Consider the following 25,282-nt stretch of genomic DNA (forward strand, 5'->3'; position numbering starts at 1 on the left):
CCCCTCCCCCCACCCACCCACCCTCCCTGCCCTCCCCACCTGCCCCCGCCCTCCCCCCTACCCCTGCCCCACCTCCCCCACCCCTCCCCCAGGGCCTTCCACATCTCGTGGCTGGAGGGGATGAGGCCTTGGCTGGGTGGAAAGAGAGAAAGGCCAGGGGGTTAAGGCCGGCTGTTCACCTCTTGAGTGTTGAGAGTCCAACCGCTGCATTGAACTAACTAACGACAGTCTGGGTCCACCTAGGAGAACACTAGAGCATCTGGGACCGCTTTTTAGGTCTATCCATGTCTCTGCACGTGTGTGTAGTTGGGTGTGTGTGGTTGGGTGTGTGTGCGTGCGTGCAAATCCAATCTATTCTGACTGTTCACTGTAGATATGTTGATTGTTGTCATTTTTATTGGATGAGCTTGGCATTCTCTTATTGTGTGTCTTTTTGTAACACGGTCTACAGTTGATAAGGTGGAGCAAGTATGACGGACTGACAGTGTTAACCCTATGTCACCCAGTGTCTTTGCAAAGTACAGGACTCATTAGCGTGTGTGCTAACAGCCAGGTCTGTGGACTGCACCTCTCTACATTCAGTTGGTCTGCTAATGAATTAACACAGTAAGATGAAATGTTCGTCATTACATGTGAATGAGGATTAGAGAAACAGCAGGACACTAATGGACCAGGAGCACAAGATGGCTGCCAAGACTTTGAACAAGCATCTGGACCATCAACTCCCATGTACCATTAAGTGAGAAAGACAAGGAGAAAGAGGGGAGGAGGGTGGGGTGTGTTATTGAGTGGTGTGTACCTCTCTCTCTGTGTGTGTGTGTGTGTGTGTGTGTGCCGTTAGAAAATGTTATTTTTATTGCTTTATGGTGTTTGCAAAAATGTCCCTCACAGTGCCAGACATTCCTTATGGACGCACACACAGGCACACAGGCACACACAGGCACACACAGGCACACACAGGCACACGTGGATTCTATCTGTTCGTGGCCATGCTGAGGACTTAGGTTATTTCCATCACTGCAAAGCTGCAGTTTGCTCTCTGGCTGCTTTTGTCTTAGAAAACTTTTATACTCCTTATTTGAATATGCTAATCGTGGACCCTTTGTCATTTAGAGCCACCTGGTAGCCATGGCTACAACACTGACTGGTGCCATATCTCTTCCAGACTCTGTGTGTCTGTCTGTCTGTCTGTCTGTCTGTCTCTTTCTCTCTGTCTCTCTCTCACTGGCTGTCTGACACACATTTTCCCCATTACAATGTATTATCAATGATATGTCAGTAAATTGTTGTACTAAATTATATTGAAATGGCCCATGGTCATCTGTACCCTTAGACCGCCCTGACGGCGGGTCGGGTGTATGGGTGTGTGTGTTGTAATGTTGGCACTTCGTATGAATTGTATGTCTACAACAGGGATTACCTCGGCTCCTCAAATACTCCCTATGGTTGCACACACACACACACACATGTACTTTGACCCAAACCATTTCAATTGAACAGGTCAGTCATCAAACCCAATGGCACACTACCAACCAATCACAATGAATACATACACTCAAACACACTCACTCACACACACACACACACACACACCAACACACACACACACTGACATAACCCATATTGACAACCAGTATAATAATTTCTAATAATAATTAATTTTTAATATAAATTCTTTAGTAATTCAGCATTCTGGCTCGCATTGTGACATTACATTTTCCGGGGGGATGTGTTGAGTGCGTATGTGTGCTGAATTGTGCTATGAGTGCATGTGTGCTGATTGTGCCTAGTGAGTCAGTTACATTTCCCATCGTTAGACTGGTGTGTCTCTTGTCATGCAGCCAGGACGTCTAGCCTAATGACTGCTGAGGACTGTCAGGCACTAATTGGTCTTAAGACCCGTCAACTACAATTGTTCAGTATGGACACCAATGAACACATATGCACATGAATAAGTCTGCACGTCTAATACACATGCACACACACACCTACACGTGATACATATGTTGTGTTATCATGTCAAATACTGATGCTTCGTCTTAAACCACTGGAGCAATGATCAGCTATGTAAAGACTTTTGGAATCAAATCAGACTATTCCTGCACAAGAAGTTTGTAGGCACCCACTCTGGCCCTGTGTGTGTGTGTGTGGGGGGGGGGGGGGTGGGGGGGAGGGCAGAGAGGCAGAAGGAACCCTCACATTGATTCATTCGAACGCTTCAACTGTCGACGAATGCCAAGGGATTTATTGTAACCTTCTAAGGTTCACATGACTACCACATGCATGGGGATCAAACCACGATGAACACATTTATTGTAAAGAAACCTCCCTAGTGGCTAACAAATGACACTGCAACAATCAGTTAGGCCTAGTCCAGAGTTTAAACCGTTACCGCAGAGTTGCAACCGTTGGTGTATTTGTCTTTACATTGTTAAGAGTTTGTTCCTGTGTCTGTGTGAATGATTCAAGGCCCTTGTGGAGTTGCTTGTTTGAAGATCACTGTTTTCTTTCTCTTTGAAAAGCTTTGGAACTTCTCCTTTGCCTTCCATAGATGTGTTTCTAGAAATGAAACCACACACCCATGCACACACACACAAGGGCCAGGTTTCCCAGATTCGTTAAGAAGCCTTTAACTCTAAGAACCAGAGCCTGTTTAAGCATTCTCTGCTAAGAACGCTCTTAGAACGCTCCGGCCAAGCACAATAACACATGCAAGGCAGGCCTACACTAGCAAACCCAATATAATGATAGATGTGTGTGTGTGTGTGAATGTGTATGGGAAATAATGTCTGTCCTTACACAAATTTAAAATATGTGTAATTTTTCTTTTGTTTCAAAAGGTTGAACGTTTCAAAAAAGGTTCCTAAAGGTTGAAAGAAATAATTTCGGAAAAAAGTTATCTCCTCCTTTCACTGTGAGGCTCCTCTCCCCTCTCCTCCTCTCTCATCTCCTCCTGGATTTGAGTTTTCAGTAGTATAAATGCTTGTGTGAACATTTCATGTGAATGTGTATGTTCCATATCTGTTAATGACAATCGGAATTACTTCCTAAACGGACCCTCGTGTGTGTGCAGATGCTTACCTTTAGCTGGCTGTGTGCAAATTGAGGCCAGGCTATAAATGAAGACGATGATGAAGGCGATGAAGATGAAAGTTAACTCAAACAGCTGAGGTTCAGTTGCAGTACTATTGTCAACCACAGGGAAGGGCTATTGTCTACAGCTGCTGCGCACAATGTTTAATGACTCCGAGTAGTTTTGGCCATAACTGAACCCACTTACGAAAGTGATACAAATACAGTTATTTAAATTCACTCAAGTCATGTCCTTTTCTCAAAAGAGCTATCTTTTGATGCACAGATCTCCGTTTGTGCCCTTACATCGTTTGTATGACGATGTGGACATGCTCTCTCAGATCGGAACACGAACACGGAGAGAGATTGTCAGGTAGTCAGAGATACAATATGCTACAATTATTTTTGGTTTAGGATGAATAGTGTTATCTGTGTTTCATTAATGAGGGATTTTTGTACCGGTGTGCGCGGGCTTTACTCAGGCTTCTCCGAGTTGAATGAACTAACTGGACTACTGAAACTGTCTACCTCAGAGTATATTAACCCTGCTTTTTGAAATAACCTCCAAACGATGAACAAGGTCCTTCATTTTCATCGAGGTGAAGAAAAGGACACTCCAGTCCAATGTTACACTACAGGTCACATTCCACTGCAGCACATTATTTCACGGAAAATTACAGGAAACAAAACAGTTCACTCATTTCCAACAGATGCCACAAATAACAGAAAGGTTCTTACCTGTTTTAGAGATAAATTTGTTGATCCCACACACATGAATATGGACACACATGGTAAGTTAAGTTAACCGGTAAAGTTAACTTTCCAGCTGACATGTTGCAGCAACTTACTGGCAAAGTTGGGTGTCAGCTGGGGAGTTAACCTACCTGGGTATGTTGCATTACCTGCTTCGTGGTGAAAAAATACCTAATGTTTACAAATGGTTGTGTTAAAAAGTGTTTGTTTATTATAATTTATGACATCACCAACCACTCCTATGCTTGATCCTAGAGGGCTTGTACATCCTTGAGCAAAGTCCACACTCAGACAAGCACACACACACACACACACACAAACCACTTCAACATCCACTCATTCCCTAATTATACGCTATTCCGTATCTGTGTATTCAGGCTGTGTTCAGCACGTATGCTTGTCTTTGATTGGATGAAGCTGTGCAGTTGTACACATCACTGAAGCTTTTTCGGGGACTTGTGCAGATTTGTGTGACAGCTTCCTGTCCAAGAGTCAGACAATGACCACTCTCTTTGAGAATGTAGTTCCTTGGACATAAGAAGTAATGAGTATTATAACTTTTATTATTTGCATAATATAAAAAAACAGGTTCATAAATATATTTGATACATTTACTCCAAATGTATGTTCATGGGTACGTGTCTTCTCTGTGTGTGTGTTTTATTTGAACAATCTTACCCTGTGTGTGTGAGCACTCCTCTCTTATCATGCCAGTAAGAGTACAGAGACCAAAGACCAACAGAGAGAAGACAATCGTCAGCAGCTCCAGCTCTGTAAACGGAGATGTCATTACTGAAAGACAGCCATACACACAAGCCATACACACACACGCACACACACACACACACACACACACAGATACAATTTATTTAAAGATGTTAAAAACATTCTAATTCCTTATTTTTATTTCGTGATTTCCAAAACTTTATTTCAGTAAAATCCAATACTTTATAGAATTTTTGGGGGGTTTTAATATCCAAAATGTACATAAGAGCTGACACAAAAAAGCTGTGCAAAAAATGCTCAGTAGGATTCAATCCATTACTTTCCCCCTTTTCAAGCGTCTGAGACACTTTCATGGGTGGTGTTGCTGTTTAGATACTATTCAGCCTCGTATATCTTGATATTCATTATACTGTTGTAGTTCTGGTAGATCGATCATTTATTTTATTTAATATTTTTGAGGATCCATTATTTCCTTAATAAGCTATATTGCCACATTTGGTATCATTTTCCATTCCTAATGCCTAATTACCTTCTTATGGATGTTACATGCATACATACAATGCCCTTTGCTGTACATGATAAGTTTCTCTGACTAGTCACACCTATTGTTACACACACACACCAACATGCACAGACTAAATTCTCACCTACAAAGTGTTGGAACTTCCCAGCTTCCCCCTGTATTTCCCAGCAAGGACAACAGCTCTGATGCTGCAGGTGTTATTAGCTGTGTGAAGAGAACAAAGGAAGATAGTACCATGTTGCTTTGGGCTTATCTTTACCTTGGAAACATAGCCACAGGTGGCCTGATATCACACCCTTGCATCTCTCTCTCTCTCTCTTGCTATCTCTTTCTATCTGTCTCTCTCTCTCTCAGCCATACAGCAGTAGAAAAACTCATTAATAATGAGAGTATATATGAGCCAGCTGAACCTGAAACGACTGAAGAAAGACAGGTGAGAAACAGAAAGGTGATGTGTAGGATAGGTCTATAGTCACCCTGGTACCATGGGAGCTTTTCTGTTCCTTGACTGTTTAGGTTGGTTATAGGTGCCAATCGATGGGCTTCTATGAATCTGTGTGACACTGCTTGTACAAATAAATGTTTTGCATTCATTGTAAGAGTTTCTGGTAATCTGGCAGATTGCAAACATGACTAAAATCACAGATGACAAGGCTGATATTGAACCAATATGGCAATGAGCATTATGGTCCTCGGAAACATTGAATGCCGGTTACATAGCATTATGCTCCAAACTTAGCCTTACTTTTTGTTGGTATTCAGAAGGTTATGTCAGTAGAATGGAACCATCCAGACATGTAACATGGATATGTTTCATCTGTCACAGCTGGTCTTCAAAATACTCAAGAACTCCTGTCACTGGTCATTTTGAAGCTAGTTTTAAGTACATTATTCACACCCTAAGAATGTATGCCTCCCCCATGATTGTGGTTCAACCTTGTTTACAGACATGTATATGTGGGTTTGTATGTGCGAGTATATATGAGTGGTGAACAAATCAAAATGTATTTGTATAACCCTTTTTACACGCCAACTTGTCACAGAGGGCTTCACATACGCCCGTAGAACTGCCCCTCAACCAACCTAAACCCTCAAAGAAGACAAGTAAATACTCCCAGAAAAACTCACCAGAGGAGAAAAATTGAAGAAACCTTGGGAGGAGCAATTCAGTGAGGGATACCCTCCTCCAGAGACGGTTGGTGAAAAAGAGGAGCAGAACACAGGCTTAACATAGTCATCATACAGCAGGGAAGTGTCAATGGGTGTTGAAACACCAGAATCCATTGTTCAACTGAACAATCAATTGTGAACAAGAAGGAGAAGTTGACTCAACCAGTTTCCTTTTTCAAACTAGGTTAAATCACCTTGTGGTTAAAGAATGGCACATACACAAATACATGTTGTTGTTGTGTTGAATACGCATTGCATACTTCTGCTAATGTATAATCCAGGTCAACCTTTTCTGGTAGCTAGCTAGACCAGCAGTTATGTGAGTCCTCCACACAAATGCCTTTTTTTTGGAGGACTTCGGTTTATTTTTCCAAAATGTTGCTGCCCTTCAAGCAAAAGGGAAAAGGGGTTCAAATTGAATTTTTTGAACTAACCTAGCTACATCTACATTAACGACGATAAGGTTTATCTACACTCACAGTAAAAGTAGCTACCACTAGCTAGCTATCTGCTAACGGATTTGTGTTGCCTTCATTTGCTATCAGAATTATGGTAGCTACATGTTTCCAACTGGGAAATTACACCTGAACCCCCTTCAATAATCTCGAAATTACAAGTGGGAAACAGGATCTTCCGACTTGCACGCGGAGGCAGCATTAAGCAGTAAGGCTAGCTAGCGAACGATCTTTTGCTATCACTAGCTAGCCATCTGCTAACGGATTTGAATAGTGATGTTTCCTTGGCTAGCTAGCTAACACTCTTTTGCTACATTATAATGTACTCAGCTTGCTTGCTAGTCGTTAATGTTAACACATAAATAATTGGTATGTCATATTTGTTACCTCACTTTACAATGTGTTCTTACTGTGGCGCTGATGGAAATTTTGACTTTAATCACTCAAATACATTTAGCCGTGAAAGCGAACTGTTCGGCTTCTGTGGTGTTGTTAAACGTGTGATGAGCGCAAATTAAGTGAACGGATGTGTTGTTGGGGGGCGCAAAAATATTTGAGCTGTGAACAGGTGCTTTAAAATTGGGTATGTCATAAACAAACAGATTAAAACCAACCGTATGACATATATATATATATATATATATATATATATACATTGAACAGTTGAGAAAAAAAACTAGTATTAAAAGTATACAGTAACCCTAGCATCCCCCCCTGTTATTGTTAGCTATACCACCGTAACACTATTTACAGACAGTTGGGCTATGCATGAGCATACACACATACACACACACAGTGTAAAACATACTCCAGTATGAATGTGCTGAAGCATTCTCAGGACGTTTGACAGTAAATAATCAAGTGTCCACTTACAGTCACACAACATTTCTAATCATTAATGAGAACTAAACTGAAACAATGAAATTAAAGAAGATTATCGCATAGCATATGTCAACATATTGTGAATCACAAGGGGAATCCTCCTAGTTTTGAGAATATCTGCCATGGGGAAGCATTTTGTGTATGTGGTGTGTGTGTGTGTGTGTGTGATGTTGTGTAAGCTGATTAGCCACACTAGCCATTGCAAGGGATTGAGGTTAATTTAATCTTATTACCCAGCAGGCATGTTGTTCCTGACTCCACCCCTCTCAGCCAGACACTGCCATCGCCCTGCGAACAACTCACCTGGTCAATCCGGTAACAGCACAGATTAACTTCAGGGTTTCTCTCTCTGTGTCTAACTATCTCTCTATCTCTCTTCCTCTATCTCTCTCGCTGTCTCTCTCTCTATCTTTCTCTCTCTTTCCATCTATCCATCTCTCTCACACACACGCTCCACAGACAGGGGTGGGGGGAAGGGCGTGTTGTTGAGCTTCTCTCAGTCGTCATGACGATTTCACAACCTGCCGTTTCCAGAGCCTTCTGCCGGGTTACCACGGTGACCTGATCCCATTCCTTCTCGGCTCTCGATGCTCCGGGGGGCCAGCGCTGAGGACTCCCGACATTCCGGCTGCTCTTCCTGAAGGTACAGCCCTTGATGGGACCCGGTCCTAGCAGACAGACCAGTTGGATCAAGGACACTGGAGTGTGGCGTTGAGAATGCTGTGGGAATAACCTTGGAACAACGCTTTGAACAGCAGAATGCCTGTACACCAGATCTCCGTGTTGCCGGTTCGGGAGACGGCGAGTAACGGCAAAGGTGCTTCTCGCTCCAAAGACAAGACTGAGGTACCACCATTCACCTCTCACTTGGATGTTTAGACCTTCAGGGGGGTATTTAGGCGTATGAGACTGTGTGTTTTTGTATATATGTGTGTGTGCATACTTTGTGCCATAGTAACAGTACGGTCAAAAGTTTGGTCTACATTAAAACATTCAGATGACAACTTTTGCAGAGTAGGAGGGATCTGTGCGACCCTTAATAGTTAAATCTTTATGATGACTGATCTTCTTGCTTGGTCTTCATGGTCGATCTTCATGGTTGATCTAGAAGACTGCTCTTCCTGGTTGATCTTCATGGTTGCTCTAGTTGACTAATCTACACGATTACGCTTCATGGTTGCGCTAGCTGACTGATCTTCATGGTTGATCTTCATGGTTGCTCTAGTTGACTAATCTTCACGATTGCGGTTCATGGTTGTTCTAGCTGACTGATATTCATGGTGGATCTTCAATGTTGCTCTTGAAGGCTGATCTTTGTGGCAGAAGAAAGGGGGGTGGGGTGGAAGGTTCACGTGTGAGCGCACCGTGACCTGGTGTGTGTGTGCGTGTGTGTTTCTAATCCTGCTAGGTTTCCACTGGCAGTGTCAGCTCCTATCACGTAGGGTTGGCAGTTTGTACCCAGCAGATGTGTGGTTGAGTGTGTTGCTTCAGCTAAGGTGCTGTTAGACCACTTAGCGTTCACACCTTCACACACACTGCACCTAGCTTTTACCACCATCCTTACTCAGGCTGAGTCCCATCAGACACTGCGCCAGTGTGTGTTAGAGATAGAGATTGAAAGACATAAGAGAGAGAGTGAGAAATAGATACATACATTCTACATTTGCACCTTCCTGCCATAGTAAATTCTTTGTTTGTGCAAACTTACTTGGCAAATAAAGTTGATTCTGATAGTGATTGATTCTGGTGAAGTGCCTTGTCCAAAGACATAATGTCATTTTGCACGTCCGGGAATTGAACCAGCAACCTTCTGATAATAACCCGATTCCCTAACCGCCTGACCTCCGTGTATGTTATGCTCTATCTAGACATTTAGATGTTCTGAAGGGTCAGAAAAGTTGTTCAGGTAACTTCACATATACATAGATGAAGAAGATGGGTGTAGGTTTGTTTGTGGCGTACAGGCCTGCACTCTCAGATTACTTTGTATAATTTTTTGTCCTTGTAGAGGAGTACTCGGAGAAAACTAGAGAAAAGGGGTTCTATTATTTAACATGTTTCAAGAGGGTTCTCCTCTAGGGCCAAATTGTTCTAAATACCACACTGGGTCGGAAAATGAATGTGCTTCAGGTCATTTCAGGTAGTCACAGCCTGGTGTACCATGTAGTGAGTTGGTTAAACAAAGCTTCCTTCACAGGCATTATAGGGATGTAAACAGCATATACTTATGAGCAACTTTTGACTGCAGGTGGTGTGGATTAATTGAAATATAGACTACTGACTTTAAATTTACTCCAAGTAAATCCCTTGATCAGCTTATGATTATACAGACTCACATGAGAGTGTGTGATTATGTAGTCATGTGTGTGTATTTTTAAGTATGTTGTCTACGTGGGTGTTTACTGATAGTTGACAGCGATGGTGCAGGTACAGAGTTGACCATTTAAACATAACCAGTAAAAATGTGTGTATATTATATTATTATATATTGTGTGTGTATGTGTGCATGTTTGTGAGAAAAAGGTTACGTTTTATTTTGGATCTACTTCGGGTCTATTTTTAATCAGTCAAGGTGGTGATTCTTAACACAAATACAATAAGATCTGCTGGTCTTACTCTTGGCTAAGAACAATATAATGACCATTCACCTACACAGTAAGGTATGACAGGAAGTGACACGTGGGTCTAACCCTGAGCTCAGAGATGCCAATACAAGAGACTAAAGTTCAACCCAGTTTTTTACACGCTGCACGCTCCGGACTGACACATCACATGTTTTTATGAAAATGAAGGAGAGGACAAAACACACGTACACACACACAACCAAGCAACTGTTACAATGACACTCATGTCATTTTGAAAATCCCAAGATCTAGTTACAGTATTACACAAGCAGAAGTAAAATACACTGTTCAATGTGCTACACCAAGCCTACTCTTTCAGCCAATGGAGTTAGTTAGGACACAGACTAGAACACAGACAGAAGTCCCTGCCTTGCTGCTTTTGGGCCATAGATTCTTCCCGTCAGGTTTAAACCAACCCCTCACAAGTAACTAAACTAACTCCAGTACTATCATAACTCGATTACTCTGACCCCTCATCACAATCAAACCAGCCTAACCCAGTTAGAGGAGAGAAGCTCTCAAGTAGGCTGCTCCCAGGTCACCAAACAACTGGTTGTTTTGGAAAGGGAATGACTGGCACACAAGTGATCTGAAGTCACCCTCATGATACTGACGGATGATCAATACTAAATGTGACTGTTGACTGAGTGAAAGGTTGCAGACAGCCGTATGTGTACTGTACTGTATATTTGTCCAGCAGTGAAAAGTTTAAACAGCTACAGTCCGGAACGTTGTGCCAGAAGCGCTTTAATGTTTCTGAAAATAGATTCCCGGTGATGCACAGCTTCTTTTCCGCTCAGCAGGCCCTCTCTAAGAGGATTGGTCGTCTTACTTGAGGTCAGAGTGAGGTAACAGATACACATGGGAGAGAGCGTGACTCTTGACTCTGGTTAAAAATCGTCCAACTATCTCAGGACACTGCTGTATCGACCAATCGAAGTGCCTGGAATGAATCACATGACGACAAGACATTTTAGCTTTGAGGATGTGTCTGTCAATGAGCAGGGGTTGAGGAGAAGAAGTGGGTGAATGTGTTTGAGTTGACCTCAATGTTGTATGGGCTACTTTAGTACATTTTCCTTTCCCTATATCTAGTAGCAGAGTTCACTATTTGTACATTGCTTTGGATAGAAGTGCCACGTAAAATGCAACCCAAATGATCTGTTTATTATCTTTGTCTCTCCCTCCTTCTCTCTCCCTCCTTCTTTCTCTCTCCCCCTCCTTCTCTCTCTCTCCCTCCCTCTCTCTCTCTTTCTCTCTCTCTCTCTCTCTCTCCATCTCTCTCTCTCTATCTCTCTCTCTCTCTCTCTCTCCATCTCTCTATCTCTCTCTCTCTCTCTCTCTCTCTCTCTCCATCTCTCTCTATCTCTCTCTCTCTCTCTCTCTCTCTCTCTCTCCATCTCTCTCTCCACAGGGAGGGAAGGTCTCTGGACGCTCAGGGAGTCGTTCCAGCAACATCTCCAAGGTAACCACTGAACCCATAAAAGGGTCTGTGGTCAATGTCTCTAATCCAGTTATTCTCCATTCACAGATAGAATTACAGTAGGCTTATTAAATGTAGCCAGTCAAGATTTCATGGTTGTTGTCTAAATGGTTAACTTTAAATTATTTCAGTCTTATTGACCATTTACCACAGGATATATTGGTTCCTGACTTTAGGCCAGTCCATTTAGGAGGCCCGTAAATCCATTCTGTAATTGTTTGTAGGCGAGCAGTTCTACAACGGGACTGGGCACGGCCACCGTGTCCCGTACGTCAGTCACCCCCTCGTCTCAAGATATTTGCAGGTACGAGAGTCGCCCAATACAATTACCCGTTAACTGTTCTCCTCCGGACACAGGTCATTTGTGGTTTGTGCCTTCATTTTGTCTTGTATCCCTAAGCACATGGCAAGGTTAAATATATAGAGGGAGGCACAGTAGAGCTTTCAACGACTAGAAACATTGATCTATTTGATCCAATCCATATTAATGTTTGGACATCCTAAATCAATAAACCTCTCAAGAACGTTTTTCTTTTCAATATCAAGACTTGTTACAGGAGAACAGGATTTCAGTTCTGTTAAAAATACTTGGATCCCAGCCTTTAAACATGTTTGTTTTATCACACATGTATCTTGCCTGTCTTTCACCTCACCTTGTACTTTTCTATCTCTCCACCTTTCTGTTTGTGTGTTTGTGTGTTTCTGCGCGTGTGCATGTGTGTGTTGTATATCTGTCTGTGTGTGTGTGTGCATCCGTCTGAATGTGTGTGTGTATCCATCTCTGTGTGTATGTGCGTGTGTATCTGTCTGTGTGTGTGTGTTGACTCGTATGCGTATGCACATGCTCAGTACCGGCCCCCTGACTCGCCTGGAGGAGGATGTCTCTGACGGACACACCCAGAAACCTCCTCAGAAAGGAGCGCTGGCGGTCACCAGCACCAAGCAGAGCTCCTCCCAGAAGAAGCAGGTGAAACGGCGGCAGAAACCCAAGCCAGATAGCTGCACCGACACCATCGAGACAATCGCCCCACCTCCGCCCGACCGCGAGCGCAGCCCGGGCAGCGACGGCGCCGACAGGTCCGAGAAACGGGAGAAGGGCTCCAAGCCGAGGAAGGAGCACGTCCGCCACCGCGGCTCCATCCCCCCGCAGTCGGAGTCCTCCTCGGAGGACGAGGAAACCTGGCGCCAGTCGCGGAGTTGGAGCAAGGAGAAGGCTCGGAGGGGCAGACGTCGGAGCGGCAGCAGCCGAGACAGGGACGGGGGGAGAGGGGGGGGTGGAGACGGGAGGGGTGGAGACGGGGGGGAGAAAATGGAGCTCCAGTCTGTGGACTCGGACGAAGGCCGCGAAAACAAGGAGAACCAGGCTCCGCTGGAGAACGGGCATGGGGGACTGAAGAGCCGACGCGGCGAGGCGCCGAGAAGGGAGGGGCGCGCCTCCCAAAAGGGCGGGACCCAGCGCCGGGACGGGGAGGCGGGGGGGTACAAGTCCCGCAGCCCCGGGAGTTCCTCGCTGGCGGAGGAAGGGGAGGAGCACATCACCAAGCGCTACCAAGAGAGAGGGGCCGGGGGTGGGGACATGTCGGCGCCGACGTCACGGAGCAATTGCGGCGTCAACGGCACTGTTGAACCTGATTCCGACGATGAAATGGAGGTCTGCAGGTCAGCGTGTGCGCATGTGTGTGGTAGGAGTCCATTTATGTTGTGGGTGTGTGTGAATCTGGCCTCTTCGAATTTCAATCCTCACCCTCTGTATCCTGTGCGTGTATAGAATCTGTCACTGTGAGGGGGACGAGGAGTTCTCGTTGATAACCCCGTGCCGGTGCACAGGGAGTATGAGGTTCGTCCACATGGCCTGTCTTAACCAGTGGATCAAGTCTTCAGACACACGATGCTGTGAACTGTGCAAATATGATTTCATCATGGAGACCCAGCTCAAGCCGCTAGGCAAGGTAGACACACACGCACGCACACACGCACGCACACACGCACATCACATATTGTCTAAGGGGAAACTTTTTCCCCCAGTTCCTTCCTCCCACTACAAATTTCAATGTCTTGATATCCCATTCCTTATGCCACGTTTCCTCTTCTCTCTCTCTGTTCCGCCTCTCTCAGTGGGAGAAGCTACAGATGTCCACCGGTGAGCGAAGGAAGATCTTTTGCTCTGTGGTCTTCCACCTGATTGCAGTCATCTGCGTGCTGTGGTCGGTCCAGGTTCTGGTCAAAAGGACCATGGACGAGATCAGTCTAGGCAAAGGCTATGGTCAGTGTCTTTTTACATACCCCGGAGTCAAAGAGTTTAGAGAGTTTGACCACAGAAATTTTTGATGAAAATGGTTAACATTGAATTGAATCTCAGTCTGCGGGCCTACAATACTGCTACGCTGAACATTAGAAGCGTTTTCCTGCCCATCAATTACACACTCATGGAATTAGCATGTCCAAGGGTATATGACAACTTTATTTACATGTAGGTTGAATACATTACGTTTACAGTCGTGGCCACACGTTTTTTCATAACCGGGGTGCCTACCCCCCCCCGTAGCTCGCACGCCCGCGGTTGGCGTCCTCTGCTGGTAGTGCGTTTGAAACTCGTTTGAAAATTGTTTGCACTCGGGGTATTGCGACCTCCCTCTTCATGACGCGGCTGCCTATGTTGGCTTTATGCCAAGGCCCAGCAACTTCTGCAAACACAAAATGTATGTCGCTCCCAATACTTTTGGCCACGGCTGTACATCCACTTTTCCTCACATAAAATGTAGCTTCTTCTCTGAATTACAAAATAGATCTGACATGCATGTGTAGCTTTGTGTATTGCTGCTGTGTGTGTAATTGGCACATACATGTAAAATGACTTCGCATACAAACACTAACACAAAAGGTTGTGATGTGTTGTTCAAGTGAATAACTACAGCAACTTGGTTGATGTCACCTTTAACGAGGGTTGCATTGGTGAAATGTGTTTCACACATTTGGAGGTCAGATTGTTACTTACTCTTGATTTCAGACCATTTTTGGAGCTTAAATCTACAGAACTACAGTACAACAGACGGTAAGCGCAGCTCAGGTATTGTTTATACGTTATTATGGTCCCCGTCAATACACACATAACCCATTTTGTGCGTGTGTGTGTTGTCTGTGTGTGTGCGTGTTGACTGTGTGTGTGTGTGTTGTCTGTGTGTGTGTGTGTTGTCTGTGTGTGTGTGTGTTGACTGTGTGTGTGCGTGTTGACTGTGTGTGTGCGTGCATGTACGGTGTCCCCCATTTGACGCCCACAACAGTGTTTCAATGGCCGTTCTGGACCAAGCTGATTGTGGTGGGGATCAGTTCCTCCGGCGGCCTCCTCTTCATGTACATCCAGTGCAAGGTCTACCTCCAGCTGTGGCGCCGCCTCAAAGCCTTCAACCGCATCATCACCGTGCAGAACTGCTCTGAGAAAGCCCAGCATCCTGTGCAGGCTCCTCCTCCCATCACCACGCTGGCCAATGGGAATCACGACACTGTGGCGGTTCCCATGGGCCAGCTCTCCAAAGGCGGCCAGGAGTCTCAGTCGGACTCTGACTCGACCACGGAGGACGCGGTGGCGCCGGCGGAGAGCCCCGTCTGAGGCTCCCCCCCCCCCCCCCCCCCCCGAGGCTCCGCCGCCCCAGTGTTAGTTTGCAGTCACACTGAGGGACAGGGTAACAGGGTGCAGCTCAGAGTTTGATACTCTGTCGATGCTGGTGCTAGCACATTAACCTAATGCTAACCCCATTCTCCAACCAATCTGGGCCTAAAAACCCCAAATATGAAGTATACAATCAGAGACCCTGTGGACAGGGCTATGCTATGGTTACAGTAGCTAAAATTTCACTCAGTAGTGCAACCAGTAGTAATACTAAAACCAAAAACATGACAGGTCAAGTGTTACTTGGAGAATCCCTACCAGAGTGTAGATTATTCCTAGATGAGTACAGGAAGTACTAAGTAGCCAAAGAATATCATTTCCTCTCTATGTATGCAGCTTTTGTTTTAAAGTGATACTGGAAGTAACTTGCATTTATCAATCACTTTAATGGTTCAGAGTTATAATTAGTGTGTTTTGTATTATGCTCAAATGTTCTTGTTTGTTAATTGACACACTGTGGGGTTCTGCCTCTAGATTGACAGCCAGATAATGTTATCTATCAACAAATGTCCTCTTTTGTATGCATTTGTTGAATTGGCACATTTTACCAGTTAATACTTTCACTGAGCTGAAAAAGGGAAAAAGTAAATTATGTGTTTGATTACCTTAAGGATTTGAGAAAATTCCATTTGTTTTTCTGGGTTTCGCTAAATTTTATAATCATCTGAGTTGAGTAAAATACAAGATTATTCAAATAGCATATGTACCTGTTTGCAATAAAGCACTGAATGTATACCATCATTCCAACAATACATTTCTTTGACACGTTTGCATGCACATATCCCGGTTAATTTTCCGACAACTAGAATCCAACTCGTTGACTGCTGTCATCTGCTGGACAGCCTTGGTACTGCAGTACACCGCACTGCCCACGTTTTATTGATATTCCATACAAGCACAAACACGCTTACCAATAATAAAATAGAGTTTCACCTACACAGCCCCTCATCAAACTTCAGGCTGGGTGAAGATTTTGCAGTCTTTTCATTCCTCAAACTGTAGAGTAACTCGTTTTGCTGTATAGAGGTCCCTAAGTCTCTGAAATTCAAAGTATTTACAAGTCTTCCGGCTGTCCTTCTGAATCAGAGTCTGCTATTGAACCTTCCTCTTCCTCTTCTCCCTCTGCTACCTTCTCATCCTCTTCCTCTTCTCCCTCTGCTACCTTCTCATCCTCTTCCTTCGTTTTCTTAGCCTCTTTGCTGGAGAACTTCCGTAGCTTGATGTTGGGAAGTTTTTTCAGGTCACCGCTCCACGCACTGGTAAACCAATCAGATCATAGCTCACAGTTCAAAACAGACCAACCACAATATATTCCTTCCTACCCAGTCCAATAAAGGTCAGGTACTGGGTCTCCTTTCCTTCATCACTCCACTGAACACTTCCCCATCAACCCCAATAACAAGCTATTGTGCCATCTGAACTAATGTATTGTGCTGTTCAGATGTTCACATGAAAGGCCCGAGGAAGGCTGAATGGTTTGGGAAGTATCAAGCCACAGCCAGCGTGCGGCTGAATAGGCCCATTAGTCATGTATGCTCACCTGAAAGTCTTCAGATGTTTGGAGTTGATGAGATCTGGAATCTCTGGGAAGAGGGTATGGAAATACACAACAATTTATTTTCAAGAGCACCGATGGGCACAACACTGCGAACGTATGAATTTTGAGTGACGTGTAACACTTACCAAAACCGTTGCCATCGAACTGAGCCCTCTCACGTTCCACAGTCTGCATGATAACGGTTTCCCGGGCGCCGTGTAGACGACCTTGTCTTCCTTTGATCCCGTTAACAAGCTCGATCTGCTCCAATTCCGAGTCAAATCTGTGAAGGTACCTGAAACACAAACACACTTAACAAAATTAAGCCTGTAGATTCAGATGTGAATATTAGTTGCGTTGATGTGAAGTGGAGAGTGAGCACACAAACACGCACCTTTCTATAATGTCACAGGCTTCCTGTTTGTTGTAAGTTGTCTTTGTAGAGTCCAGCTGGCCCTGGAACCACAGCAGCTTTTCCCCTACAGCCATGAACACACACATCGTCAACGTGGTGGCATCGACCTGGACGTAGCTTTAGAAAAAAAGCTTTTGCTAAATTAATTTTGAAATGTTTCAATGAGGGAGCTGTCACTCACCGATACTATTAAGACGAGTAGCTTTCTCAGTCTTCTGTCTGGCATGGAAATAAATACCTAGATGTTAGACACAAGCCGTAACAAGATAAAATACAGATGAATTCAAATGAGTATAAAGTTACCCACTTATCCTTTTTCTCTAATCGGATCTCTTCTCGGGCTAGGTAAGCAGCCTTCCGACTGTACGGGTGGACCACTTTTTTCTTCTCCGGAGCTTTTCCCTTCTGCGCTTTCGGCTAAAACAGAGAAACATGGAAGTATATTGCACCGTGAAATATTACTAGTTTTCGCTATATTACTGTATATGTTACCACGAAGACCTGTCGTCCTTACCATGTTTGAGCTTCTTCAAAACCAGTTGAAGCACTGCCTACACGTGTGTAGTTGTTTGGTGCTGCCGGAAACATCTTCGTCGTCATACTTCTTCCGTGTTGAACGCTGTTCGGCCGACATAGTTCCGGTGATGCAATGTCATTTTGAAACCACAAAGAGGCGCTGTAGTCGACTAAGCGACTGTAAGCGACTGCTGCAACTGAAGTCTGAGATGAGTCGCTTTGGCGAAGAAAGTAATTTCATTTAAGGCTCTCTCAAACCTCTTTTGGTGAATTGTGATTAATACAAGCATTGTGAATTGGGACATAAAAAAAACGAAACTGATAAGCCATTTCCAACCTTGAATAAATAACTGACTTTTACTTGTGTAATTAAGCAGATTTGAATGACCTTTGGCCTAGTATTCTTTTGAGACAGGCTATTTATGAATCACAGACCCAATACCAAATCGTTTTCAATTATTTCTCCTGTATTTTCTTTTCTCTTTTCTTTTCTTCTCAACATAAAGAGGCACTGTTTCAACTGTTGTTGTGATGTGTCAAGCCCTGAGAAATCATTCACCTGTGACATCAAGTTGAAACTTGTCACAACCATGGTTAAGTTTTACACGATAAGCTGTCGGAACTTAGAAAAGCAGAGAGTCGTAACTGTAATCAGACTGTTGTTGTTATTAGTTCCTTGAAGATCAAACATAACTACCACCTGCCAATACTGAATCTATTAGCAACAGCTTTGCCCCTTTTGTACTCAGTTTGTTCAACTCTTTACTCTCCCAGGTATGAACACATACTGGGAGGAATGTTCTACAGCTTTTGGATGAGGGGCAGGCTTGTGGCTACAAGCACACAATTGATTGTATCACATCCGAAAGAGTGAACTGACTGGGTGTGTACGGTGTGTGTAAATGTGTGTGTGTGTGCGTGGGGGGTGTGTTCTCTTCTCTTTCTTCCCTCTGTGGAGCTGGGTAGGTGACTTAACTATCAGATCAGGAAGTGGGATGCCATGACAAGCAGTGAGAGGAGGAAACAGGTACAAAATGGCACTAAGTCTGCTGCAGTCCTCGGAAACATGAAGAGAGACTGGTGGGGAAGGACCCCGTTGCTGGTGTTGGCGCTCATCGCCTTTCTGGCTGGCAATGGTAGGTGTCTCTGTCTCTTCTCTTGTCTGTTTGTCTTTCTTTCTTTCACTCTCACTCACTCTCACTCACTCTCTTACTATTTCTCACTCTCTCTCTCTCTCTCTCTCTTTCTCTCTCTCTCTGTTTCTACCTCTCTAACTTTCTTCTGCCCTGCTTGGTAGAAGTGCCCTCACATGCCTTTCAATGAAACTGAGGATAGTGACAGCAGAGTTTCTATTGGTCTTTTTTTCAATACATGCCGTGCTGCCGAACTGTTTTGTGACATTTGAATGCTCTGTTTGATTGCTCTTTATCTGAGTTACCAACATCATTTACCTGCTGTTAAGTTGAAAACCATTTGTTCATAGTAGACTTTAACGTTTTGTATTTTGAGTCTTTTAAAACAGCTTTTACTTGACTGTCTTTGTGTCTATTCAGATTCAGCTGCTTGAAACAGGTTTTGAATGAGGCAAACTTCCCTTTTTACAACAAATAGTCACACTTGATAAGAATCAGCTACACATCCGGAAATCCTGATGGTCCTGCTTTTGTAACCAAATAGTACATCACTTGCCTCAAGAGTCAAGGAGACTTCCTGTAAATTAAGAGTCACAGTCAGATTTCACTATTGCTTTCATCACCTTGGTTGGCCAACATCCCGTAATGGTTGATGGTGGATCACGCTTCAGAGCTCCCCTCGTATTCTTTATCGGTTAGTTTAGCCTTTTCATTTAGCAGGCTACAAACTTTCACATGGGATGTACAGAACATAATCCAGTTTTTCAAAGTAAAAGGGGATGGGTACATCTGTACTAGACAATTTGACTGCAGATTAAGAGTTTGCAGGTTCAAACCTCCCCTGCACAGTCCTTGGGATAAAAGCATCTGCTAACTGAATCAATTATTTTTTTATCATGGGTTCAGCCCAAACGAGCAACAGATTAAATCAATCTGTGGCATTCAGTGACATTACACACGGCCAAGATTCAGTCTTCAGACTGGACACTGGATATGTCTGATAACTCATGGATATTAGGTGGTGGTTGTCAGGATGACTGCATTAAATGAAAATGGATTATAGCATTTAAGAAATGGGTCTTGTATTGTAGCGCAGTGTCAGACTGATGAGGAAGAATCACCTGATGAAGTGACACCAGAAGCATTGGATCAGATCAACGAAGGATCAGATTATGATGGTGATGGTAATAAACATCTACTCCTTTTTAACTCCAACAATGTATATTTATGTATGTGTACTCATCTTTACTTTAAAAGTAGTGTCAAATAACACTCATGGTTTGGTCCATGTTCCTCACTTGTATTGATCCTTGGCTCTAACCCTTCAGTGGTCCCGACAAGTAATGACATGACCACACCAAGCAGTCTCTCATCACAGACCACCTTAGGTGAGATTGCACCAGATCCTGCGGTTTTCCTGGCTCATGTCACATGGTCATTTGTTTAGTCATTTACCTTACTAAATATCCATATGTTGCTAATAAGGGGCATGAAATAAAAAAAATGTGTTTTGTTGTCACGGATGTTTTTGTTCACAGTTGAAGGGCATGGTTCTGGAGACGACATAACAGAAGAAAGTATGGGTATGTTCAAAAATAGGCCAAAAACATGAAGGTCCAATTCCCTTTTCATACTTCCACTTCTCATTCAAACATGTTTTTCCACTTCTCATTCAAACATGTTTTTTATGGTTTTATGATCAAAGATATTGTGCTCTAACTTGAATCCTCTCCTCTTATTCATGCTAGAAGAGGAATCCACCAACATTTCATCGGATGGTCTAAATCCCATCATTATTTTGGTTCCGGTCATCTTGGCGGTCGTGATCATAATTTTTATTGTGGCTGGTATAATGATTTATCGCAGATTGAATGGGAAAATAAGCGATTCTGGTAAGTCTGGCACACGTAAACATGTTGTTTTTGTAATAAACACAAACCCTCCACTAACTTCCACTGAAGATTGACAGTTGTTTATGTGATATTGACCAATAAAGCTATATATTATACAGTCAGCCAATACAGAAAGTGATTATTAGAAGGTAAATGCCTTTGCCTGGCTTTTTTTTCTTCAGAATTACAGTAAAATGTATAAAGTGAGCCTAAATGTACGTTTATATTCTAGAAAATGGGAAACAAGATCCTTATTTGGATGATCACAGTTCTGAGAAAGTTCCAATGTAAGTATTACTCTGCTTTAAAAGGATACTTGGTTTGTTTGATCTCAGATCAGTTTTTTATCCTAAAGATTGTTTTGTGTTTCCTGTTAAGGAAGAGGGCATGAAGAAGCATGTTTAAAGAGTTGTATCTCTGTATGTTTGTGTGTTTGCTGGATTTGTGCAAATACGGCCGGTCATGCATTTTAGCAGCTACTAGCAAACCATATACAACCACACTGGTAGGTTTGTCATCACATGCAATGCAATAAATACAATGTCAAGTGTGTTTTGCGAAGGGCTATTAAAGGGGGAGGGGAGGTGGTCCTACCTGCATGGACGCAAGCCGGGGCTTGCTCAACCCTGGCTGGGTTGCCTGGGTGAGGGTGTCTGATTGTTGAAACACCCGATGACCCCAGGAAGCATCACTGATCACGTGTTCAGGTGCATCTCAAGATGATGTTTGTTAAAAGTTAAAGCTGTTCTTCAGCATCAGCAACAAAGTTGACATATTCCCTAGCCTAAGCTCTGTCCTGTGTCAGTCATTAGTGCTACAACAAGTAGATGGAAAAAGGGGATACAACAGATTGTAATAGAAGTTAAAAGAGGGAACACTATTTGGAAAATGAATTTGGGAAACCTTTCCCCTGTTTGATCAAAAAACGAACCATTCAATTGCATTGCTGCTTTCTTCCAGGCCTATGTTTGAGGAGGATGTGCCCTCTGTACTGGAGTTAGAGATGGAAGATCTTGAGCAATGGATGAATAAAGATGGTACGTCATTCTTATAAAACAAAAGGTACACACTCTAACAATATATCAATAATGAGGATGATTTCTTTTGTACCGCATGCCAACAGCATTTGGCTGACAGTTTTTCCAGCAGAGGTCGCAGTTGTTCTATTAGTTTCTTCTGTGGCTACTTAGTGAAAAAACTGCTCATCATAAATCTTAAATACAACTCACAGAAATTCCGATTTGGCTTGGTTTTGGAAAATCAGCAGGAACAAAATTATTTACCTAGGCCTCACTAGATTCTTCTGAAAGTTCATATTCTTGATTCATGTGAAAAAATGATGTAGCAGTACCATAAATGTCTACTTGTCTCTACAGGTGGTGCTGGAGTGAACTCTGGGCCAATGTAATCATATATACGGTGAGTGTAAGAAGTCAATGCTGGTGTGGACCTACTGGGTCCATTTTTATGTGATGAATAACATGCTCATGACGTTTACCCACACTGCTTTAACATCATGGCATTTAAAACTTTTAGTCTAGAGTTGTGAGTTTTAATTAATTACTTTGGCAAACAATTATTAAAAAAAATACATATATCTTTATGCAGTCATAAATATAACAAGGCCAACCAGGGTAAATATTTCCTCAGAAGGTGTTGCAGCGAACATGTGGAAATGTTGCGAGATAAGACAAGAAGTCAAACCCAAATACCCATCAATGCAACACGGTGGTTTACAGTTAACATAGAGGGAAGAGCAAACTGTCAATAGTACCTGTAGCTGTTCTGATAACGCTACTAAAATGAAACTTGAGCATGGGAAACCATTTGATGAGTAGAAACAATAGTCCTATAACCTTCTACTCTCACGGACGCAAATGATCACCATAGTGACCATCAAAAACAATATGAAGTAGCTTGACACCTATTGTTTGGGTTTTGGTTCGTTTTTCTGGTCACAATAGAATTAACAATACGCAAGTTGACCTTTGACCCTGGATAAAGGACCACTCTTTGTGAACAAGTCTTACCAATCCAGCTTCTTTTTTTTTTTTTGTACAGCAGGTACAGAGTAGCTCTAACTGGAGAACTCTGACCCTTGAGTTCTCAGCCTTGGTAATGCTTTCAGGCAGGAACCATAAGACATCTGTTAGTGATTGCGACAGGCATGCATGGAAGTGTGGCGTAAGGCAGCAAAAATATGCCCCCTCTCCGTGTGTGTGTGGTATGGATGGGTTTGGGGTTAGTGGTCCATGAAATGAACTATGAGCTCACATTATTCACACGCTATTTACTTGCCAGGGAAAGTTTTGTTTGGAATGTGACACAGTAGTTGAGGGTTATCAATGAACTCAGGCCAGAAGTCAAACCACTCAGATCTGTGTTGAAGACTTGATGATAAGTACCGCACTAACAACCGTATTCACTATCATTCATTTGGAAGTGGTTTTGGCTCGTATGCTTTAAACAAAAATACAAGTAGATGGGCTTCTTACAGGCAAGTCATGTATAGAATGTGGGACATTATTTCTCCATGATTCATCATTCCCCCCAAATGATCTTCAAACTTTGTATATTGTGGCTCAAGGATCTGACGTCTCTTCCTGTTTGTCCCTTTCCTCCTTCAAGGGACGAGTGTCACAGACACTGTCAACTCTCTCTCACCCTGCACGCCCCTGCTGCCTGAGACTAAAGGATGTGGTCCGAGCAGGCTACAGGAAAGGACCCTGTGTCCTTCAATGCTGTGTGTAGTTGCTTGTTATCAACTCTATAAACGTTCAAAGCGTGTTATGTTACAGTTATGTTACTACACACCCAGGAAACCACATTCCCAGGAAATAACTCCACTGAGACTTCCTAATGGGAGGACTATTCTTAAATTCCAAATGTGAAATCCCGGGTAACTCAATTTGCACAAATTATAAGAATAAGATTACAGATTATGAGAACAAGATTATTTGAACATAAAATCAGTACCATTCCCAGTACCATGCTTATAGCAAGTGGCAATAGATATTTCACCAGTTGAATTCTGGTTGCTTCTCCCTTGTAATATTATATTTATTCATTCTTGAGCCTGCATTGTTCATTGTTGTTCATACCCTCTAGTTTGTGATCATGCTGATTGCCTTTTATTTTCAGTTGTCATACTTACAATTTATGGTGCTTTGACCATATGTAAATTGGTTTCAGGAAATTGTCAGGAAAAACACATCAATAAAATAGCTTTCTGCCACTACTTTTTTTTACAAAACTATTTCTATCATAATTACATCTCAAGAGATGGCAGATGCTCTGTTTGCATTCTCTCCCTTGCACAGCTAAGCAGTCAGCTGTAAATTTAGAGTGTCGACCAGATTGCCAATCCCAAAGACTCTCCCCTCTAACGATAGCTAAAATGGCGACCATGCGTCGAATTGCTTCTTTTCCCCAGATCACTTCCTTCTGCTTCTACTTTTCTGTATGTGGTGACCCATCTCTATGGCAGAAGCCTTTAATTAAAAAGGCGGCTGGTTTATATATGACCAAATGGAGAAATAGTTTTCTCTGGTGCATGAAATGGGAGGGAAAAAATCACAGCAATAATCTTTGCAGGGGATTTTCCGAGAGCCAATACCAGCCCGGTTATTGTACTCAGGAATTTCCTACAGATCCTTACTTTGTGTATTTTCAGTGTAATTTTTCTGTTTTGAAATGTTTGTTTAATATATCCTCCACCAATCTTGTTCTGTACACTGTGTTTTTTTTAAAATATTTTGTGTAAAATCACATCTAGATGTTTGAGAGAAATCGTCAGTATTTCAGTTCATTCTTTATTGTAAATATAAAAGAAAGTATTGTCAGTGAGCATTTATATTTTAAACTTTGTTCTACAATGCCTGGACATGACTCAATACATTTGTGTATGATCATTGCCATAGCCTTAATTTGGCCGTAGCAGTTTTTTAGTTGTTGACCAAGCTATATGTCTCGTGGCCTGTGTTTTAAGCAAAGGAAGGGTGTTCACTGTATTGTTCACTGGACGGATTCTAGTCAGACTGGTTTGCATGTGTACATTCTGTAGATGAAGTTCCTCTGAACCAAGGTGATCTACATATATACAGACAACATAAACCAAACACTGGGTGAATCACATTAGACGCTTGTTGTATCTTCATTCCCAACCATTGCATATATTCAGAGTGAAAGAAAATGTGTACCTGCCCTGTCCAAAGTTAAGGCATCATGACTACAAGACTTTACTTCTTTCTGTGTAGTTCTGTCCTCCACTGAATACACAAACTGCTATATTTGACTGCCCTCGAGGTGACATTAAAGATGGTCACACACCCTATCAGTTTTTTCTCACACAATCAGCCATGTTTGTCTTCTTCTTGGGAGCAGCGACGCTATGGTTGACCTCTTCCCCTCCATCTTGTCATCACTGTGGCTTAT

The 25,282-nt window shown here is 43.0% G+C and overlaps 3 protein-coding genes and 1 long non-coding RNA gene across 5 annotated transcripts; 2 read left to right on the forward strand and 2 right to left on the reverse strand.

Annotated features, from left to right (window-relative positions):
- Positions 1-91: 91 nt before the first annotated feature.
- On the reverse strand, positions 92-6,261 carry LOC124484492. Its single transcript, XR_006957963.1, has 5 exons — positions 6,203-6,261; positions 5,199-5,278; positions 4,504-4,617; positions 3,082-4,352; positions 92-2,559 (listed from the first exon to the last, which is right to left on the reverse strand). It is a non-coding gene; the product is annotated as an uncharacterized LOC124484492 (long non-coding RNA).
- On the forward strand, positions 5,285-15,314 carry march1 (membrane-associated ring finger (C3HC4) 1). Its single transcript, XM_047045419.1, has 11 exons — positions 5,285-5,507; positions 7,822-7,896; positions 8,116-8,224; positions 8,337-8,427; positions 11,620-11,670; positions 11,913-11,992; positions 12,538-13,347; positions 13,457-13,637; positions 13,804-13,951; positions 14,696-14,740; positions 14,970-15,314. Exons 4-11 carry the CDS (start codon positions 8,341-8,343, stop codon positions 15,293-15,295), a joined length of 1,728 nt encoding a protein of 575 aa, XP_046901375.1. The 5' UTR covers positions 5,285-5,507; positions 7,822-7,896; positions 8,116-8,224; positions 8,337-8,340; the 3' UTR covers positions 15,296-15,314.
- A 407-nt stretch (positions 15,315-15,721) lies between these two features.
- On the reverse strand, positions 15,722-17,924 carry tma16 (translation machinery associated 16 homolog). The gene is made up of 7 exons (XM_047045420.1): positions 17,822-17,924; positions 17,615-17,724; positions 17,489-17,526; positions 17,287-17,371; positions 17,039-17,187; positions 16,896-16,938; positions 15,722-16,611 (listed from the first exon to the last, which is right to left on the reverse strand). The coding sequence occupies exons 1-7, from the start codon at positions 17,822-17,824 to the stop codon at positions 16,410-16,412; spliced, it is 630 nt and encodes a 209-aa protein (XP_046901376.1). The 5' UTR covers positions 17,825-17,924; the 3' UTR covers positions 15,722-16,409.
- Positions 17,925-18,779: 855 nt separating this feature from the next.
- Positions 18,780-24,086, forward strand: tmem154 (transmembrane protein 154). 2 transcript variants are annotated; one of them, XR_006957971.1, is made up of 9 exons: positions 18,780-18,959; positions 20,048-20,140; positions 20,285-20,344; positions 20,495-20,539; positions 20,705-20,848; positions 21,081-21,135; positions 21,809-21,910; positions 22,225-22,267; positions 23,477-24,086. XR_006957971.1 is itself a non-coding variant. In XM_047045485.1 (9 exons), the coding sequence occupies exons 1-8, from the start codon at positions 18,824-18,826 to the stop codon at positions 22,254-22,256; spliced, it is 642 nt and encodes a 213-aa protein (XP_046901441.1). In that variant the 5' UTR covers positions 18,781-18,823; the 3' UTR covers positions 22,257-22,267; positions 23,477-24,086. The 2 variants fall into 2 exon arrangements, 1 of the variants encoding a protein (XP_046901441.1); XM_047045485.1 differs by having other exon boundaries at positions 18,781-18,959; positions 21,809-21,885.
- The last annotated feature ends 1,196 nt before the right edge of the window (positions 24,087-25,282 follow it).

Source organism: Hypomesus transpacificus, chromosome 22 (assembly GCF_021917145.1).
Source record: "Hypomesus transpacificus isolate Combined female chromosome 22, fHypTra1, whole genome shotgun sequence".
In the NCBI taxonomy this organism is placed as follows: Eukaryota; Metazoa; Chordata; class Actinopteri; order Osmeriformes; family Osmeridae; genus Hypomesus; species Hypomesus transpacificus.

Excerpts from the sequence above, each read along its gene's own strand:
- tma16 (XM_047045420.1), bottom strand. Across the intron at positions 17,527-17,614 it reads CGATTAGAGAAAAAGGATAA|ACAGAAGACTGAGAAAGCTA; the intron begins GTGGGTAACTTT and ends TTTCCATGCCAG. Across the intron at positions 16,612-16,895 it reads AAACATCTGAAGACTTTCAG|TGCGTGGAGCGGTGACCTGA; the intron begins GTGAGCATACAT and ends TTGGTTTACCAG.
- march1 (XM_047045419.1), top strand. The coding sequence starts at position 8,341 with ATGCCTGTACACCAGATCTCCGTGTTGCCGGTTCGGGAGACGGCGAGT. Across the intron at positions 13,638-13,803 it reads AGCTCAAGCCGCTAGGCAAG|TGGGAGAAGCTACAGATGTC; the intron begins GTAGACACACAC and ends CGCCTCTCTCAG. Across the intron at positions 13,952-14,695 it reads CAGTCTAGGCAAAGGCTATG|ACCATTTTTGGAGCTTAAAT; the intron begins GTCAGTGTCTTT and ends TCTTGATTTCAG.
- tmem154 (XM_047045485.1), top strand. The coding sequence starts at position 18,824 with ATGACAAGCAGTGAGAGGAGGAAACAGGTACAAAATGGCACTAAGTCT. Across the intron at positions 20,849-21,080 it reads TGGGAAAATAAGCGATTCTG|AAAATGGGAAACAAGATCCT; the intron begins GTAAGTCTGGCA and ends TTTATATTCTAG. Across the intron at positions 21,136-21,808 it reads AGTTCTGAGAAAGTTCCAAT|GCCTATGTTTGAGGAGGATG; the intron begins GTAAGTATTACT and ends GCTTTCTTCCAG.